This window comes from Panthera leo, chromosome E1 (genome assembly GCF_018350215.1).
Source record: "Panthera leo isolate Ple1 chromosome E1, P.leo_Ple1_pat1.1, whole genome shotgun sequence".
NCBI lineage: Eukaryota > Metazoa > Chordata > Mammalia > Carnivora > Felidae > Panthera > Panthera leo.
The window spans coordinates 34,929,053-34,949,059 of record NC_056692.1 but is presented as its reverse complement, the minus strand read 5'-3'; the positions used below and the strand labels follow the sequence as shown (position 1 = coordinate 34,949,059).

Genomic DNA, 20,007 nt, shown 5'->3' with positions numbered 1-20,007 from the left:
GGCGGAAACTTTCCTGCTGTTTTGAATACCTACCTCCCTGCAGCAGAGGCGTCCTCTTTTTAGAAAACGAACTTAAGTTTAGCGTGCTCTGGGTTCCCAGCCCTAGGCTAGGTGCTTTCATATGTATTTTCTCTTGGAATTTTCCCACCAACCCTCCCAAATAGGCACTTGCCCCATTTCACAAATGGTGAAACAAACTCGGAGAAGTTCAGAGTCTTACCCAAGGCCACACAGCTGGAATTAAAACCCAGATATCTGGCTCCAAAGCCCGTGATCTTTCCACTTTATCAAAGAGTTCTTCAGATGCCTGCTTTCCCAGCCCTTCACCTGCACCCCGTCCCTCCCAAGTACACCGTCTGTGACTTTCCTCCCAGCAGATGCCCAGGCGGGCCTGACCCAGGAGATGACAGCTTACTCTGCTGGCCAAGCTAATTGTCCTTGGGAATCTCTGCTCCTTCAACTCCAGCCCAAGGTGCCCTCTCCTTCCCCACTGACTCCACGGCACTTGAAACAGACCAGCCACACAGCACAGAGGACACTGCCCTGATATCCAGCAGGTTTTGAGTTAGTATCTATTGCCTGCTGTCTCTTGTTGGTTTGTCTCTCTCCTGTCGCACCTGTACTGCGACCTGATCTTATGTATCTAGATGTCCCCAGTCCCCAGCTTTGAGTCAGGCACATACAATGTGAAGGACTGAACGGACCAAGAGCTCCTGCATGGGGCGGGGAACTCGCCCTCGGACAGGGGGCCAAAGGGCAGGCGAGGCGGCTCAGCCCACAACCCTCTCCCGGAAAGGACGGACGGGCGGGCGCGGTGAGCGCGTCCGGGCCCAGCAGGTGGCGCCGCAGAGGCGAGGCCCGGGGCCCTCCCAGCCCGTCCGGGGACGCGGCGCGCGGTCACGCAGTCCCTCTTCCTCCTGCCGGGGCGGCCCGGGCGGCCCGGCTGGCGCGGCTCTGCGCACTCCCGTGCGTCCCGGAGCGTGTCTGCCGATCTCTCGGCGCACCAGGCCGCTCCCCGCCGTAGCGGGCGCCATGGCGCTCCCCGGGGCCCGGGCCCGCGGCTGGGCGGCGGCGACCAAAATGGCCCAGAGGCGCCGCCATGCGGAGGACGCCGAGGGATTCCCGAGTCCTGCGCCCCCGAGCTCGCGCGCGGCGCTTTACGTGCACGTGAGTGGGGCGGGGGCGGGGGCGGGGCTCGCGGGGCGTGGCGGCGGCGGGGCTGGGTCCACGTGGCGGCTGGTCACGCCGTGAAGCCACCTGCCGTCCCTCCCCGCCCCCAGGCGAGGTCTGGGACGGGACGCGGTGCCCTGGCAAGGAAATGTCCTGGTCCGGAGTCCTGAAGTCTCTTGGTGCGCTCACCAGTTCGGTGACCTTGACCGAGTGATTTCCCGCTGAGCCCGTTTTCTCCTAACGAAGGGGGCATAATATCCCCCATCCCACCTTCCTTGGGGAGTTGTGTGGCTTAGATGGCTGAGCCGCTGTTGACGACCTTGGGTTGGGGATGCGTGCGACGGAACCCTGCAAGTGGCTGGAGCCGCTGGGGTCACACCTCGTCCGGCCCTTCCACCCCTGCCCCCAGTGGCCGTACTGCGAGAAGCGCTGTAGCTACTGCAATTTCAACAAGTACGTCCCCCGCGGCGTGGAGGAGGCTGCCATGCGGAGCTGTCTGGTGACTGAGGCGCAGACGCTGCTGGGGCTCAGCGGCGTGCGGCGGTGGGTGCTGGGGCTGTAGGCGGGGTCTTGGAAATTGGGCGAGCGGCTAGGACCGGTGCAGACGTCCGGGAGGGCTCCCCCCAAGTCTCATCTCCTCCATCTTCTCTCCCCAGGGTGGACTCTGTGTTCTTTGGTGGGGGCACCCCCAGTCTGGCCAGTCCCAACACTGTGGCTGCTGTCCTGGAGGCGGTGGACCAGGCAGCCCACCTGCCTGCAGACTCCGAAGTCACGTTGGAGGCCAACCCCACTTCGGCCCCAGGCTCTAGGCTGGCAGCTTTTGGGGCAGCAGGGATCAACAGGTTGTCCATTGGTCTCCAGGTAACCCATCTCACCCACCGCATCCCAGGGCACCCAGACCCTCCGTGCAGTCTCTCCTCTGGTCACATTCATTAACTGGGCTCCTCTGGGTGCCAGGGCCCAGGAGGCATGTCTGCTGCTGTGCTAGACCAGAAGCTCCATGAGGCAGGGATCATGCCTACCTTTTTTTTTTTTTTTTTTTTTTTTTAATCACAGTATTCCAAGCACCCACCATAGTGTGTGGCACATAGCAGACGCTCAGAAAAATTTTTTGTTACATGATTGGAGACATAGGAGGAGGCAGAAGGGTCATCAGATCTTTGCACCATGGTAAAGGCTGCCAGTAAAGGGAGTCTCAGCAAAAAGCTTTCAGAGTACAGCCTGAAGGGTGTCTCAGTCTGATGAAATCCTGGAAACCTTCCTGGAGGAGGTGATCTTTGAGGAGGAGGAGTTCCACAGGAGAGAGGGTGTGAGAGGAAAAGACACAGGAATGGGAGAGCCTTGTATGTTCTGGAGAGCTGTGAGTCACTTGCCATTGGAGAGGCTGGAGGCCAGGCTGCAAGATAGGGCCCCAAAGCCTTGAGCATCACACAAGGGAGTTTGGGGTTTTGCCTGGTGGTGATAAGGGACTTGTTGAAGGTTTTTAGGTAGGGGAGAAACATATTCTTTTCCGGTTGACTCCTGGTACTTCCATACCCAGTATTGTCCATCCTTCTAATACATCTGCCACTTAACCATACAGTTTGGGGTTGGGGCTTTGTCCCGATGGGATATACCAAAAGAGACATATCATTTCTGAGATATTCTGGTCCCAGATGTATATCTTAAATCTACTTGTGAGGAACCATCACGAAAATCTAAATTAAAAGACTTTTGGTTGGGGGGGGGCGGGGCGGCGCCTGGGTGGCTCAGTCAGTTGAGCGTCTGACTTCGGCTCAGGTCATGATCTCACAGTTTGTGACTTCGAGTCCCGTGTCGGGCTCTGTGTTGACAGCTCGGAGCCTGGAGCCTGCTTCAGATTCTGTGTCCCCTTCTCTCTCTGCCCCACCCCTGCTTGTGTGCTCTCTCTCTCTGTCTTTTGAAAATGAATAAACATAAAAAAAACTTTTTAAAAGACTTTTTGGGGTTGCCTGGCTGCCTCAGTCGGTGGAGCGTGCAACTCTTGGTCTCGGGGTTGTGAGTTCAGGCCCCACCTTGAGTGTAGAGATTACTGAAATAACTAAATAAACTTAAAAAACAATTTTTGTGTGTGTGGTAAGAACAGATAACCTGAGATCCGTTTAGCCTCTTAACGTATTTTTTAGTGTACAGAACCGTGTTGGTAACTATATGCACAGTGTTGTACGACAGGTCTCTAGAATTTATTAAGAGACATTTTAAGAACAACCAGCCGGTATTCATCAAAAACGTCATGGCCTGAAAGACAAAGGCTGTGTATCTAGCCTAAGAGACGAAAGAGACAACGAGGGCTGAATGTAATGGGTGACCCAGTTGGATCCTGGATTTGGCTGGGGAGAGGAAATTACTCCAATAGATATTATGGGGACAAGTTTGACTCTGACTGTGTATTAGATAATGGCATTGTGTCAATGTTACATTTCCTGAACTCTGTAATTGGATTGTGGTTATGTAAGAGAATGTCCTTGTTCTTAGGAAATGCACACTTAAGTATTTAGGGATACTGAGGGATAACGTTTAAGTTAATTACATTTAAGCAACCACATCGCGAGTGCCCTCTAGCATGTGGTCAGTGGCTACCATATTCTCCTAAAACGTTCTATATCTGCAGTGACCAATAATACAGTAGCCACTGACCACATGTCAGTAAACACTTGGAATGTGATTATTTAAATGTAACTAACTTGAAATTAAGTAGCCACATGTGGCTAGTGTCTACCGCATTGGACAGTGCACACAGAGAACATTTCTGTCATCCCAGAAAATTCTTTTGGTCGGTGCTGTTCTGTAACTTACCGTCAAGTGGCTCAGCATTGTAATCACATACACGTATATTTAGAGACAAAGCAGATGTGGTGAAATGTTTTTCGGTGAATCTAAATGAAGGTGTTTATTGTACTTGGCTTTCAAACGGTCTGTGAGTTTGAAGTATCTTTAAAAGTAAAATTTAGGGGCGCCTGGGTGGCTCAGTCGGTGGAGTGGCCGACTTCGGCTCAGGTCACGATCTCACTGTCCGTGGGTTCAAGCCCCGCGTCGGGCTCTGTGCTGACAGCTCAGAGCCTGGAGCCTGTTTCAAATTCTGTGTCTCCCTCTCTCTGACCCTTCCCCGTTCATGCTCTGTCTCTCTCTGTCTCAAAAATAAATAAAAACGTTAAAAAAAAAAAAGTAAAATTGAAAAATACTCTCGGGGGCACCTGGGCGGCTCCGTCGGTTAAGCGTCCCAACTCTTGATTTCGGCTCAGGTCATGATCTCACGTTGGGTTCGTGAGATTGAACCCCACACAGGGCTCTGCGCTGACAGCGTGGAGCCCGCTTAGGATTCTCCCTCTGCCTCTCTCTCTGCTCCTCCCCCGCCCACCCTCTCGATCTCTCTCTTTCAAAATAAAATACATTTATTAAAAAAACTTTTAAAATAATATATATAAATAGATAAATAAACAAAAACACTCTTGCCTTTGGAGTCAGACAGTCCTAAATTCCAGGTCTGACTTTGCCATTGTATGGCCTTGAGCAAGTTATGTAACATATCTGAACCTCCGTTTTCTTATCTGTAGAATGGAGCTAATGTTGGAGGATTATAAGGATGCATTAGATAGTCCTTAAAAATGCTTTGCACATTGGGGCGCCTGGGTGGCGCAGTCGGTTAAGCGTCCGACTTCAGCCAGGTCACGATCTCGCGGTCCGTGAGTTCGAGCCCCGCGTCAGGCTCTGGGCTGATGGCTCGGAGCCTGGAGCCTGTTTCCGATTCTGTGTCTCCCTCTCTCTCTGCCCCTCCCCCGTTCATGCTCTGTCTCTCTCTCTGTCCCAAAAATAAATAAAAAACGTTGAAAAAAAAAAAAATGCTTTGCACATAGTGAACCATAGTGAGGCGGAGCCCGTGGTACCCTTGGCTTGCGGCTCCCTGCTGTGTCCTGTGTATCTGTCCACAGTAAGGTCGGTCACCTGTTCCCGTCTGCCTCTGAGCTGGCCTCCGTGTTATACCTGGCCCTCTCTCCTCAGTCCCTAGATGACAAGGAGCTCCAGCTGCTGGGGCGGACACACTCGGCCAGCGATGCGCTTCAGACACTGGCAGAGGCCCGACGTCTCTTTCCCGGGCGTGTATCCGTGGACCTGATGTTGGGGCTTCCGGCACAGAAGTCGGGGCCGTGGCTCCGGCAGCTGCGGGAACTGCTGGCCTACTGTGACGACCACATCTCCCTCTACCAGCTGACCCTGGAGCGGGGCACCGCACTCTTCAGCCAGGTGCAGCGGGGCACCCTTCCCGCCCCTGACCCCGAGGTGGCTGCTGAGATGTATCAGGAGGGACGGGCGGTGCTCCGGGAGGCAGGCTTCCGCCAGTATGAGGTCTCCAACTTCGCCCGCAATGTAAGTCTTGGGCTGCTGGCTGAAGTGGGGGGATGGGCAGCCTAAGCCGGGAGTGGAGAATTGTGGGGTGGGAGGTTGCTGCCGGGTGCTCTCGAGGCCTGAGACAGGGGACATTCTAGCCAGGTGCCCCTTACCTGAGCAGATGCGGGCCCACCTTCTTCTCGCTGAGCGGGCTATTCCCTCCTTCCCCACAGGGGGCGCTTAGTACCCACAATTGGACTTACTGGCAGTGCGGTCAGTACCTTGGCGTTGGGCCAGGTGAGTCCCCCGAGAACCATAGAAGGGATGACTCAGGAGCAGAATGTCACGGCTGTGTGATCTCGGGCCACTTATTAACCTCTCAAAGCCTCTGTTTCTTTATACGTGAAGTGCAGCAAAAAATACTACTTTGTAGAGCTAATGAATTTGTATTTCAAGATGCTTGAAATCGTGGCTGTGGCACTGTAGGGCTCACTCGTTATTGTGTATCAGAATTAAAACTCGGATTGCTGAGCCCCGCATCCAGAGTTTGGTGGGGCAGGGTGGGTTGGGGTAGGGCCCAAGAATTTACATTTCCAACATATTAGAGGCTAATTGTCCAGGGACCGCATTTTGAGAGCCACCGATTTAACATCTGGCGAGCACACACAGCATTAAGCTGCCACTAAAGGTTGCTGATGTCGTCAGGGGCCCACGGGCGATTTGTGCCCCAGGGGGCCGGGGGCCACACCCGGGAGGCTCGGATCCAGACCCTGGAGCCCGACAACTGGATGAAGGAGGTGACGCTGTTTGGCCACGGCACCCGGAAGCGCGTTCCCTTGGGCGAGCTGGAGCTGTGAGCATCTGAGAGCACAGGGCTGTTCACCCCGGCTCTGCCTGCACCCCCAGAGCCATCCCTACTGGCACAACTTAATTTCCTGCCTTGCCTTGCCCCCTCCCTCCCCATCCTGCATGGCCTCACGAGCCCCCGTACACACATCCCAGCGTAGGGTTTGAAGAATGGGGGTGCGGCCAGGTCTCCTCTCCAAGACACTTTGATGGTTTTTCTCCCAGGCTAGAGGAAGTTTTGGCCATGGGGCTACGTACAGACGTGGGGATCACTCACCAGGTAAGGGCTGGGGGGGGGCTGTGGCACATCACTTCCTTCTCCTGGGTCTTTCGGAATCACTGTCTCTTCTGTGCTCACACATAGACACACATACGCACATCTGTTCCTCTGGGGCTGGCAGCTGGAGGTTGGCCTTGGCCCAGCCGAGCCCTGATGGGCAGAAGCGGCGGGCAGTGTGGGGCAGTGGTGAGAACCCTGGACGAGGGCCGCAGGCACCCCCACCCCCACCCCAGCTCTAGGTGTGCGTGAGTCCGTTGCAGAGACCCCTGTGCGGACGGGACCCTCCCTTGCCCTTCACCACACCCCCAGACATGTGCCCAGACTAGCCAGCCACCCACCCTGCGGTCCCTGTCCCTCTCACCCTTCCGGTTTCCCAGCACTGGCAGCGGTTTGCATCCCAGCTGAGCCTATGGGACGTGTTTGGATCAAGCCAGGAGGTGAAGGCCTTGCTGGTACAGGGCCTGTTGCTGCTGGATCACAGGTGTGTTGGGGGGGGGGGGGCATGTCAGGAGTCCCCGGGAGCCCTGACTACAGATCCATAGCCCCAGGAAAAACGCAAAAGACCCATGAGGAGGGGCCTGTGGGGGCTGGGGGGTTCGTACCGGTGGATGGTGAAGATTGAAGTTGGTAAACTGAGGCAGTCACATCCAGGCTTCTTGGTTTTCCAGGGGTCTTCGGTGTTCCTGGGAGGGTCTGGCTGTACTAGACTCTCTGTTGCTGACCCTCCTGCCCCGACTCCAAGAGGCCTGGCTGCAGAGAGCCCCCTCCCCTGGGCAAGGGGGATGACCAGATGTTTCTGTGATCCCAGGACAGTGCCAGGTGGGCTCTGGGGGCTGGACTGACGCTCTCCACTGGCAGGTGCCGTCCCAGTTCCAGTCAGTGCTCTTCCTTGGTATCCCCAGGGGGTATGGCTACCATGAGGTGCATGAGAGGACATTGCTGGTTTGCAAACTGGCATTGAGTTTGCCTTCCGCTGCCAGAGAAGGAGTAATGGTTTCTGGAAGTGCCTCTCATTAGTGGGCTTCAAAGGAAATCCTGGCTGGCAGAAGATTCTGAGAAATCTAGCTCTCAGGCTTCTAGCCCTTCCAACATAGGGCAGGACTTAGAGGGCCGACCTGTGCGGCTGGACCCGTGCCCATATCCAGTACAGCCACCTGGTGGTCTCTGAGGACAGTGGGAAAGATCAAAGCAAGCCTTACCCTTTCTCTTTTGGCAACCGGGTTATGTCTGGGGTCCCAGAGCCACACAGACCCTCCTGCGTCCCCGGCTCCCCTCCCCTCCCCTTCTCTCACGAGAGTGAAGGTCGCAGGGAGCTAAGCAGGGAAAGGGGAGGGGAAAAGAATTCAGGAAAGACCCAGAGCCTGGTAATTTTCCCCTGGCCTTTTACCTGCACAAACGATTGCCTGGTTTTATTTAAACAGCCCAACAAGCCCAGGGAGGGAGCCCGCCTTGACCTTCGTCAGCTCCTTTTTCTAGGTTCCTTCCCTGGAGAGTAGAATCCTGATTTGGGGGCTCGAGGCTTAGTCTAGAGCCGAGATTCCTTCCCCCACTGTACATTACATTTTAAAAGATTTCAAACCTACAGGAAAGTTAAAAGGATAGTTCAATGTAAACTACATAGCCTTCGTTGCAGGGTGCCTGTACAGTCTGGAAAGAGGAAGGATTCATAATGTCATCAAGGACATCTTCAACCTGTAAAAAAATAAAATAGCCATGTTTCCAGACTTTGTGCTCACCCTGTAGAGTTTGCGATTGCTACATTTTGGCCACATTTACTTTACCTTTGAATAGCTAGCTAGCTCTTTCTTTCTTTCTTTTTCTTTGCTGCACCATTTGAAAGAAGGGTGTAGACATCAAACATTTTAGCTTGTATCTCCTAAGAAAAAGAACATTGTCCAATATAGCCACAGCAATATCACCAATCTAAGAAAGTGTATGTTCGTGCAATACTGTGTGGTCCATTTTCAAATGTTCCCGAATGTCTCCAAAACGTTGTAACTCTCTTTGGAGCCCGGGGGGGGGGGGGGGGGGGGCGGGTGTCGAGAACACAGACTCCAATAAAGTTTTATGCTTTCCTTTCGCTGTTATGTCTCCTCGTTCTTCTTCTCCTTTTTTTTTTTTTTAAAGCCCCCTTCCTTTTTGCTTATTTTTATGACACTGGGTTTTTCAGAATCAAAGCTGCTTGTCTTGTAGAATGTCCCACATTCTGAGTGTATCTCTTTGCTAATGATTGGATTTAGGTGAAATATTTTTGGCAAGAATACATACAGATATTGTGTAGCTCAAGGTACATAATGCCAGGTCAGGCCCCTATCGATAATACTAATTTTGACCACTTGATTAAAGTGGCAGATGTCCAATCTGTCCATAGTATATTTCCCCCCACCTTGGAAGTTAATAGTTTATCAGTAGCGTGATACCTTGAGACAAATGAATGCCCTGTTCTCTGACAATCATTGTCCCAATGATTTTAGCATTCATTAATGACCCTTTGCCTAAATCAGTGACTAGAGTAGGAGATGCAAAGTGTTCATTTTTGACTCTAACATTCTATTGACATTCGTTAACTGGCATTCATCTATTTTAAAAAAAGAGCTTTCTCTCTCTCTCTCTTTTTAATGTTTATTTTTGAGAGAGAGAGAGAGAGAGAGAGAGCGCGAAAGACACAAAGTGTGAGCGGGGGAGGAGCAGAGAGAGAGGGAGACACAGAATCCGAAGCAGGGTCCAGGCTCTGAGCTGTCAGCACAGAGCCCGACACGGGGCTCGAACCCACAAATCACGAGATCATGACCTGAGCCGAAGTCAGATGCTTAACTAACTGAGCCCCCCAGGCGTCCCAGCTTTCCCTGTTTTTGAAGGGCTGAAACTCTTCACCTAGAAATTGTATGCAGGGTGTGTGTGTGCGCGTGTGCGCCTGTGACAGACAGGCAGAGGGGTGGGGGACAGGGAGAGAGAGAAAGGGGCATTTTCCTGTACAGAGGCTCTGTAACTTTCATACCTTATCACATCAAAGGGTACTGTGATGTCAAAAGTAATTTAGCTACTGCTGCAGATCTGGGCAGGGGAAGCTCAGCCTCCAGCTGGGGCACTAAGGTTGGGGTTCCCTCCACCCCTCAGAGGTGAGCACGTGCATTCCCTGGGTGCCCAGTGGGTGTGAATATCAGTCCTTCTGTGACCCTGTGGTAACATGGTTAGTGTTACTACCTCTCCTTTATTCGTGAAATATTCAGCACGCGCTAATGGGGCCCTTGGCCCTGTGCAGGGCACGCAGGGAGGAGTGAGACCTGTCCCAGCCCTCGAGGAACTCACTGGCCTGTTGATAGATGTGTCAAGAGATAAATCCCCGGGTTATCTGTAAAGATGTGCCAGCAGGCTGTGGAAGCCTACAGTGCATTTGGTTCTGAAGGGCTGGGAGCAGGAAGGGGGAATATGTTTTTTCACTACCTCCTCTGGCCCTGGGGCAGCTTGCGGGGTGACCTGTGCGAGGGGTGGGGGGAAGCCTGTCTTCCAGAGCCTTCCCCTGATCTTGATATTCAAGAAGTGAACACAGGGCCGGAGCAGGTGAGCCATCAGATAACCTGGGTGCACTCGGGTTTCTCCCAGCTGCCAGGGCTCCTGCCACCTGAGATGTCTGGGCCCTGCCTTGCTGGGGCACCTCACGAGGCCCATGCAGAGGGCCTGGACGGGAACCAGGACCAGGTGGGGGTGGCACAGATCACCTTCGGTGACTCAGCCTGGTCCCACCCTCACCAGGTGAATCAGAATCTCTGGGAGGTGGAGCCCAGGAAGCTCGCTTTTGAAATGATCAGGCCAGTTTGGGAAGCCCTGGCATCTCGTGCCTTCCATCCTGAGAGGCTGGAGTCAGGAGGAACAAGGGGGGGTGGAAACGGGTACTTGTCGACGGGACGAAGTGGAGTGGGGCCCTTCCCTCTGCAGCCCAGGCCTTCCGTGGCTCAGCCATCAGAGGGGTTCTCCTCCTCCTCCGAATCGAGATTTGAGTTGTCATCTTTTCACACACCTCACCTACCCCTTACTGGGAGCACACGAACACCAAAGGGGAGGACAAGCCACTTTGGGGACGAAGCGATGTGAGGAGCTGGGGAAATGTAATATGTGGGAGTGTGTGGTTACAGCTTGAAGCACCAAACTTTCCACGTGCAAGAGCTCTACAGTTTTAAAGCCTGAGACTGAGCCACGCACCCCCCCCCCACCCCCACCGCCCCACCGGGTACTGTGAAGTAGGCAGATCAGCTATTTTATTTATTTTATTTTATACTTTATTATTTTGTTTTATTATTCTATTTTATTTATTTTTAATTTTTTTTAACGTTGATTCATTTTTTGATAAAGAGAGACAGAGCATGAGTGGGGGAGGGGCAGAGAGAGAGAGGGAGACACAGAATCCCAAGCAGGCTCCAGGCTCTGAGCTGACAGCACAGAGCCCAATGCGGGCTCGAACTCATGGACCGTGAGATCATGACCTGAGCTGAAGTCGGATGCTCAACCGACTGAGCCACCCAGGTGCCCTTTATTTTATTTTATTTTATTTTATTTTATTTTACTTTATTTTATTTTATTTTGTTTTGTTTTAATCTTTTTTAAAATAAGCTCTATGCCCACTGTGGGGCTCAAACTCGAGACCCTGAGATCAAGAATCCCATGCTGTACCGACTGACCAGCCGGGCACCCCTGGGGCAGATATTTTAATTTCCATTTTACATACGGGGACATTCAGAGAGATTCTTTTTTTTTTTTTTTTTTTTTTAAATTTTTTTTTTTTTCCAACATTTTTTATTTATTTTTGGGACAGAGAGAGACAGAGCATGAACGGGGGAGGGGCAGAGAGAGAGGGAGACACAGAATCCGAAACAGGCTCCAGGCTCCGAGCCATCAGCCCAGAGCCTGACGCGGGGCTCGAACTCACGGACCGCGAGATCGTGACCTGGCTGAAGTCGGACGCTTAACCGACTGCGCCACCCAGGCGCCCCCAGAGAGATTCTTGAATCTCAGGTCATATGAGTGGTAAGTGGCAGACCTGGCATAACACTTCTGGACATCCAGAACTTTCTGTTACATTGTGGTTTTAAACTTACCCTGGGTCCAGGTTGATAAATCTGCCTCCTAAATTAGGCAGATTTCTGACCTCTTTCAGGCCTCTCGGCCTCAGGCTTGAAGCGGCTATCTATGCCTGGTGACAAGCAGCTTAGACTAGGTGTCTCTTCTCCCTCCCGTGGAGTCTCCAACAGTGAGACCACCCACTTCCTAGGACAGAACTACATTCTGCAAAGAAAAGGACTTTATTTTATTTATTTATTTATTTTTTAACGTTTATTTATTTTTGAGACAGAGAGAGACAGAGCATGAATGGGGGAGGGTCAGAGAGAGAGGGAGACACAGAATCCGAAACAGGCTCCAGGCTCTGAGCTGTCAGCCCAGAGCCCGACGCGGGGCTCGAACTCACAGACCGCGAGATCGTGACCTGAGCTGAAGTCGGATGCTTAACCGACTGAGCCACCCAGGCGCCCCGAAAAGGACTTTAAATAATAGGATTGCTATAGAGTCAGTGTTTGTGTTATCCCCCCTCCACCCCCACCCCAGGAATTCATACTGTGGAAACCTAATCCCCAAGGTGATGGCATTAGGAGGTGGGGCCTTCAGATGGTGACAAGGCCGGGAGTCATGAATGGGATCAGTGCCTTTATAAAACAGGCCCCAGAGAGCTCTCTTGCTCCTTCCGCCACCTGAGGACCTGGAGAGGAGGTGGACGACTGCAAACCAGGAAGTGGGCCCTCACCAGACACTTGAATCTGCTGGCGTCTTGATCTTGGACTTCCCCACCTCCAGATCTGAGAAGTAAATGTGTATTGTTTTTTTGTTTATTTTTTTATTTTTAAAAATTTACATCCAAATTAGTTAGCATAGAGTGCAACAATGATTTCAGGAGTAGATTCCTTAGTGCCCCTTACCCATTTAGCCCAACCCCACTCCCACACCCCCTCCCGTAACCCTCTGTTTGTTCTCCGTGACTCTCTTCTGTTTTGTCCCCCTAGCTGTTTTTAAATTATTTTTGTTTCCCCTCCCTTATGTTCATCTGTTTTGTCTCTTAAAGTCCTCATATGAGTGAAGCCATATGGTTTTTGTCTTTCTCTGACTGACTAATTTCACATAGCATACTACCCTCCAGTTCCATCCACGTAGTTGCAAATGTCAAGATTTCATTCTTTTTGATTGCCGAGTAATACTCCATTGTATGTATATACCACATCTTCTTTATCCATTCATCCATCGATGGACATTTGGGCTCTTTCCATACTTTGGCTATTGTTGATAGTGCTGCTATAAACATAGGGGTGCATGTGTCCCTTCGAAACAGCACACCTGTATCCCTTGGATAGATGCCTAGTAGTGCAATTGCTGAGTCGTAGGGTAGTTCTATTTTTAGTTTTTTGAGGAACCTCCATACTGTTTTCCAGAGTAGCTGCACCAGCTTGCATTCCTACCAACAATGCAAAAGAGATCCTCTTTCTCCGCATCCTTGCCAACATCTGTTGTTGCCTGAGTTGTTAATGTGAGCCATTCTGACAGGTGTGAGGTGGTATCTCATTGTGGTTTTGATTTGTATTTCCCTGATGATGAGTGATGTTGAGTATCTTTTCATGTGTCGGTTAGCCCTCTGGATATCTTCTTTGGAGAAGTGTCTATTCATGCCTTTTGCCCATTTCTCCACTGGATTATTTGTTTTTTGGGTATTGAGTTTGATAAGTTCTTTATAGATTTCGGATACTGACCCTTTATCTGATATGTCATTTGCAAATATCTTCTCCCATTCTGTCAGTTGCCTTTTAGTTTTGTTGATTGTTTCCTTCGCTGTGCAGAAGCTTTTTATTTTGATGAGGTCCCAGTAGTTCATTTTTGCTTTTGTTTCCCTTGCCTCCAGAGACATGTTGAGTAAGAAGTTGCTGTGGGCAAGATCAAAGAGGTTTTTGCCTGCTTTCTCCTCGAGGATTTTGATGGCTTCCTGTCTTACATTGAGGTCTTTCATCCATTTTGAGTTTGTTTTTGTGTATGGTGTAAGAAAGTGGTCCAGGTTCATTCTTCTGCATGTCGCTGTCCAGTTTTCCCAGCACCACTTGCTGAAGAGACTATCTTTATTCCATTGGATATTCTTTCCTGCTTTGTCAAAGATTAGTTGGCCATACGTTCGTGGATCCATTTCTGGGTGCTCTATTCTGTTCCATTGATCTGAGTGGCTGTTCTTGTGCCGGTACCATACCGTCTTGATGGTTACAGCTTTGTAATACGGCTTGAAGTCTGGGATTGTGATGCCTCCTGCTTTGGTTTTCTTTTTCAAGATTGCTTTGGCTCTTCGGGGTTTTTTCTGGTTCCGTGCAAATTTTAGGATTATTTGTTCCAGTTCTGTGAAGAATGCTGGTGTTATTTTGATAGTAAATGTGTATTGTTGAAGCCACCCCATCTATGGCATTTTTGTTATAACAGCCCAAGGGACTAAGACAAGGGTGAGATAATGTGTGTGGTAGAAAATGTTTACTACCCCTCCTTGATTACCCCTCCCTGAGGACCCATGGGAGATCATATGCCTGCCCCGTTGGACCTGGGAAGGGCCATGACACTTGCCTAGTGCCGTCTGTAAGAGCCATGTCTTACATGGGTGGGCCACCGTCTCCTTCCTCTGCCACAGAGACCTGCAGTGTTTGGGAAGAGAATGTCACCCTGGGCCCCGCAGTGAAGATGGGGGGAGAGGAGTAGCCAAGCACAACAGACATGAGCCGAGTGAGAAATTATCTTTGCTGTTGGAAACTGATAGGTTTTGGGGCTGTTTGTTACTACAGCATAGTTGAGACTACACTGGCCCCTGCAATTTATAATCCCACCATTCAGATTAATCACCGTGAGAAATTCTTACATGAAAATGAACACGTTTACATACACGATCTTTTTAAAAAATTTTTTTTAATGTTTATTTTTTGTGAGAGAGAGAGGGAGACAGAGCATGAGCGGGGGAAGGACAAAGAGAGAGGGAGACACAGAATCCGAAGCAGCCTCCAGGCTCTGAGCTGTCAGCACAGAGCCCGATGTGGGACTTGAACTCACAAGCCATGAGATCATGACCTAAGCCGAAGTCAGACATTTAACCATTTAACCGACTCAGCCACCCAGGCGACCCCACAATCTTTTTTTTCTAATGAACAGATTTTTTTTTTAAGTTTATTTATATATTTTGAGAGAATGTGAGCAGGGGAGAGAGAGAATCCCGAGCAGGCTCCAAGCAGTCGGCGCAAAGCCCCATGTAAGGCTCGAACTCATGAACTGTGAGATCATGGCCAGATCGGAGACCAAGAGCCAGACGCGTAAGCGGCTGAGCCACCCAGGTGCCCCTGCATACCTAATCTTACAAAAATGGGATAATCTATGTCTTGCCTCGGTCTTCTACCTAATATGTGGTGAGCATCTTACCATGTCAGATTTGTTATCTAGGGGCGCCTGGGTGGCTCAGTCAGTGAACTTGACTCTTGATTTTGGTTCAGGTCACAATCTCACAGTTCATGGGTTCAAGCCCTGTCTGGCTGTGTGCTGACAGCACGGAGCCTGCTTGGGACTCTCTCTCCCTTTCTCTCTGCCCCTCTCCTGTGCTCTCTCTCTCTCTCTCTCTCACAAAATAAATAAACATCTAAAAAAGTTGTTATTTCTACCCCAGTGTAGCTCCATAATGTACCACTGCACGGTTATGCCAAAATTTGGTTTACCAATTCTTTTTCGATGAAACTGTGTGTGATGAACATCCTACGTAAATATTTTTATGCACCGACTTAATCATTTCCTTAGGTCGAGGATAAGTCCTAAGAGGCGGGGTTGTCGATTCTGAGGACACGCACATTCTTCGGCTACACGATGCCAAACGACCCTCCAAGAAACCTGCCCAGTTCACCCTCCCAAGCTAGCGCTCGCTTCTCTATAAATCTCGTCAATGGCAAGCCTGACGGACTTTTCCAAATGACCCCAATCTGAAGAGCACTCAACCCTAGCTTTATTACCAGCCTTCTTAACCTGGGCAACTCTGCTGTCCGTCTGATCACTCTCAAGTCAGGGAACAAAGTGGGTGCAACCTCGGAAGCCACCTAAGTAAAAGGCCACGCTGGAAATGTTGCCCTGTATTTTAGATCGACTCTGCATTTCACTTCTCCGGAGCCCCTCCCTCTTATCTACCTCTCCCTGCTTCCCCTTCTGTTCCCCAAGGGGATGTCAAAGCCATTTTTGAAAATGTTATTTAGTTAACATATAGTGCAATATTGGTTTCAGGAATAGACTTCAGTGATTCCTCGCTTACATACGACACCCAGGGCTCATCACAAGTGCCCTCCTTAATACCCATCACCCATCTAGCCCATCTCCACTTATATTTATTTTTATTTTTAGAAAAAGAGAACGTGAACAGGTGCACACAGGAGCAGTGGGAGGGACAGAAGCAGAGAGAGAGAGAGAGAGAGAGAAAATGTTAAGCAGGCTCCACGCTCACCGCAGAGCCCAATTCGGGGCTCGATCCCACAACCCTGAGATCATGACCTGAACCAAAGTCAGGAGTTGGATGCTTAACCGACTGCGCCACCCAGGCACCCCAATCTCCATTGAAAAAATTATTTCACAGGAGCGCGGTTAAGCATCCAACTCTTGATCTCGGCACCGGTGTTGATCTCAGAGTCGTGAGTTTAAGCTCCGTGTCGGGCTCCCCACTTAAAAAAAAAAAGGATAAAAAAAATTACACAAACAACGTTATAGAAACGTTAGAATTCTAAATGAAAAAGAAAAAAAAAATCTCCGACAGTCAATGGCCCCAACAAATTCAGTGGTTTTTACTTGCCTGTGTTCCTTGAAGTCCTCATCCAAATGCATGCAGGATTTTTTTTTTTTTGCCCGCGCTCACAGATCTCATTCTGCATCTACCCGTTCTGCCTCTCATTCGGTCATCAGCATTTTCCATGTTGCTACACGGTTATCATCTTTCTCATTTTAATTGTTGCACAGTGTTCCAATGGGTGAATAATCTAATAATTATTACCCTAATGCAAGCCACTTAAGTGGTTACTCGTTTTCCTCGACTATAAATAATGCCACAGTGCATGCTTTTATGGATATAGCTTCTTCTTTCGTTTGAATTATTTCCTCGGGTCAGTTCCCAAGAGTGACATAGCTGGGTCAAAGGGTAGGAATGCTCTAATGATTCTTGGTGTGAATCGTTGTATTGTTTTCCAAAGGGTTTTTCTTTTTCTTTTTTTTTTTTTTTCTTTTTTCACTTTCCTGCTCAAGGAATCATAATGCTTTTTTTTTTCAACCATATAGAAGAAAGCAAAAATTCTACTACCCTGAAGTTACCACTACTAACATTTGGACAACCATCCCTCCAGACATGTCTTGATGCATACATATACAGCTAGATGTAGAAATAAAAATAATTTTTCACCCAAGGGATCACACTCGTGTGCCAGTTTTGCAAGCTGTTTTCTTACTCAACAATATGTTCTGGGCTTTTCTCCTTGGTTTTGCCACCATCAGTGCCTGTGTGGTAGCATTATGTCGTACAGTCATAGCTGTAAGCCAGGCATGATGCCAAGAATTTTATCTGCATTAGTGCATTTAAGCTCCACAACAACCCAATGAGATAAGTTTTATAGGTGAGGGAACAGACTCAGAGAGTTAACCGAGTGCCCAAGGTCACATAGGTAGGAAGTGGTGGGGCTGGCATTCAATTTGCGTTCTCTGGGACTCTGAAACAGACATGTATACAACGAAGACATGAATATATTCTTATTGTAAAAAGCAATAACAATCAGCACCGGCAATGCCATAGCATAGAAGGTAAAGTGTGAAAGTCCCCTTTATACTTCCAGAGGTTTGAGGTGATTATCAGTTAAGTTTGGGTTCAAGTGCATGGGACAGAAGACCAAAGTAACTGTAAGCTAGGGGGGGGTGACCTTAATATAGCCGCTCACTCTGTGAGTCTCCATTTCCTCAGCTCTGAAGGCAGGGACTGTGCCTTTTTCAAGGTTATTATAAGGTTGGCAAGGATGGGTGGATGGATGGGTGGGTGGGTGGATGGGTGGATAGTTGGTTGGATGAGAAGAGCCTAGTGCAATTCCTGGCACAAAATGCACATTTGAAAACTGCAGTCGTTATTACTATTAGTGTTTTCATTGTCATGAAAACATGCCAGCCCTAAAGAAGGCAGGTCCTGAACAGGAATTCCTGGTGACTGACGAAGACACCTGTCATTTCTTTGTGAGGCCCAAACTTGTCAGTAGGTAGCCTTGGAAGATTTTTCCTGCCATCCCAATGAAGAATTTGCCACCTCCCAGGTGGCTGGGAGGGTGTGGGCCACAGGGCAGAGTGATAGCTCCCAGGTGGCATCACCCACAGTGGAAAGAAGGGCCCCTCGCTCGGTGACTTTTTATACCAGTGTTCCGTGCTCTCTCTCTTTCCTAGCAGGTCAGGCAGGAATGGCCCCACTCTTCAGGTGGTTGACCTATGCGGGCAGGGACTGCCCCCACCTGCCTTCCAGACTCCTGAGGCACACTCCCAGAGCGAGCCTTTGCTTTGTGCCCGGCTCCTGATTAGGTCTCTCATGGTTCCCACTGCCTCTCATTCCCTAGACCTTGGGCCTTCTTACCTCTGTTCCTGCTGTTCCTGACTTAGCCTGGGCTTCCACTGCCCTTGAACCTGACCGATTTACCTCACTCTCCTTGATGACCTTTCTTATTGTGATTAAGACTCCAATGAAGGGCGCCTGGGTGGCTCAGTTGGTTAAGCATCCGACTTCAGCTCAGGTCATGATTCTTGTGGTCCATAGGTTCGGGCCCCGCATCCAGCTCTGAGCTGACAGCTCAGAGCCTGGAGCCTGCTTGGGATTCTGTGTCCCCCTGTCTCTCTGCCCCTCCCCTGCTCGTGTTTTGACTCTTCTCTCTCTCAAAAATAAATAAATGTTAAAAAAAATAATAATAATAATAAAGACCCCAATGAGAGACTATATGCCTTTCTGAGGGCCTTGGCGACACCAATGGGGGGACAGGATGGGCAGAGTCTCAGCTTTACATCATGGAGGAAACAAGTGCCCCCTCCTCCCAATCCCCACCCAGCACTGACCCTTGAGGGTAATTCATGGGCAATACAAATGAGCTCTGTGAACTGTCCAGCAGGCAATCCTAATCTTGAACAAGATCTGAAGGTCTAGGGACAATTTTTTTAAATTTTTTAATGTTTTATTAGAGAGAGAGAGAGAGAGAGAGAGAGAAAATCCCAAGCAGGATCCACACTCAGCATGGAGCCCAACACGAGGCTCAATCCCATGACCCTGGGATTGTGACCTGAGCTGAAATCAAGAGTGGGATGCTCAACCCACAGACCCACCGAGGCACTCTGGTCCGGGGACAATTTAAGGATCCTACTCAGGCACTCCAGCTTAAGCACAGGGTGAACAGGGGCCCTTCTGGGGCCCTGGTGTGTGAACAGTTCGGATCCCAGCTCTGTCACCTGTTTGCTGCTTAATCTCAGGCAAACGACTTCACCTTTCTGTGCCTCAGTTTCTTCATCTGTAAAACAGGAATGCTAATAAGATTCTCCACCTCATTTGATTATCGTAAGCATTAAAGAAGTTAGCATACATAGGGGCACCTGGGTGGCTCAGTTGGTTGAGCGTCTGAGTTTGGCTCAGGTCATGATCTCACCGTTCGTGAGTTTCAGCCCCATGTCTGGTTCTGTGCTGATGTCGTGGAGCCTGTTTGGGATTCTCTCTCTCTCTCTCTCTCTCTCTCTCTGTCTCTCTGCCCTTCCCCCACTCACCCCATCTCCGTCTCCCTCTCAAAAATAAACTTAAAAAAAAATGGGCAAAGGATGTGAATAGACATTTCTCCAAAGAAGACAGATAACACATGAAAACCTGCTTGATATCATTACAGCCATTAAGGAAATGCACATCAAAACCACAGTGAGATGTTACCTCGCACCCGCGAGGACGGTTATAATTATTTCTGGAAAGGAAAATAAGACGTGTCGGTACGTTTGTGGAGAAATTGGAACCCTCATACCCCGCTGGTGTTGGTAGGAATGTAGCACGGTGTAGTTGCGTGGAAAACAAAGGTTTTTTGCCTCAAAAAGTTAAATATAGAGTTACCACATGACCCAGGAGTGGAATGACTGGGTATGCGTCTAAGGTGCTGAAAACAGACGGTCACACAAAAACTCATACACAAATGTTCATAGCAGCATTAATCACAATAGCCACAAAGTGGAAACAACCCAAGTACCCATCAACTGATGAATGGAGAAATACAATGTAGTATATTCATACAACGAAATAT

General features: G+C 49.8%; 1 protein-coding gene and 1 long non-coding RNA gene across 7 annotated transcripts; both read left to right on the top strand.

Annotated features, from left to right (window-relative positions):
• Nucleotides 1–711: 711 nt before the first annotated feature.
• On the top strand, nucleotides 712–8,651 carry RSAD1 (radical S-adenosyl methionine domain containing 1). Of its 6 annotated transcripts, XM_042916642.1 has the most exons (10): nucleotides 719–1,167; nucleotides 1,580–1,713; nucleotides 1,827–2,031; nucleotides 5,188–5,553; nucleotides 5,748–5,811; nucleotides 6,220–6,367; nucleotides 6,586–6,640; nucleotides 7,018–7,121; nucleotides 7,309–7,459; nucleotides 8,274–8,351. In XM_042916642.1, the coding sequence occupies exons 1-9, from the start codon at nucleotides 1,033–1,035 to the stop codon at nucleotides 7,424–7,426; spliced, it is 1,329 nt and encodes a 442-aa protein (XP_042772576.1). In that variant the 5' UTR covers nucleotides 719–1,032; the 3' UTR covers nucleotides 7,427–7,459; nucleotides 8,274–8,351. The 6 variants fall into 6 exon arrangements, 5 of the variants coding, with proteins under 5 accessions (XP_042772579.1, XP_042772577.1, XP_042772576.1 ...); XM_042916641.1 differs by having other exon boundaries at nucleotides 720–1,167; nucleotides 7,309–8,651; XM_042916643.1 differs by lacking the exons at nucleotides 6,220–6,367; nucleotides 6,586–6,640 and having other exon boundaries at nucleotides 717–1,167; nucleotides 8,274–8,651.
• Nucleotides 8,652–9,708: 1,057 nt separating this feature from the next.
• On the top strand, nucleotides 9,709–15,864 carry LOC122207061. The gene is made up of 3 exons (XR_006196654.1): nucleotides 9,709–9,759; nucleotides 12,350–12,493; nucleotides 15,485–15,864. It is a non-coding gene; the product is annotated as an uncharacterized LOC122207061 (long non-coding RNA).
• The last annotated feature ends 4,143 nt before the right edge of the window (nucleotides 15,865–20,007 follow it).

What these genes read in the sequence shown, in the direction of transcription:
- RSAD1 (XM_042916643.1), top strand. Translation starts at nt 718, where the DNA reads ATGGGGCGGGGAACTCGCCCTCGGACAGGGGGCCAAAGGGCAGGCGAG. An exon ending in GGGCTCAGCGGCGTGCGGCG is followed by an intron (nt 1,714 to 1,826) that starts GTGGGTGCTGGG and finishes TTCTCTCCCCAG; the next exon opens with GGTGGACTCTGTGTTCTTTG. An exon ending in GTACCTTGGCGTTGGGCCAG is followed by an intron (nt 5,812 to 7,017) that starts GTGAGTCCCCCG and finishes CCGGTTTCCCAG; the next exon opens with CACTGGCAGCGGTTTGCATC.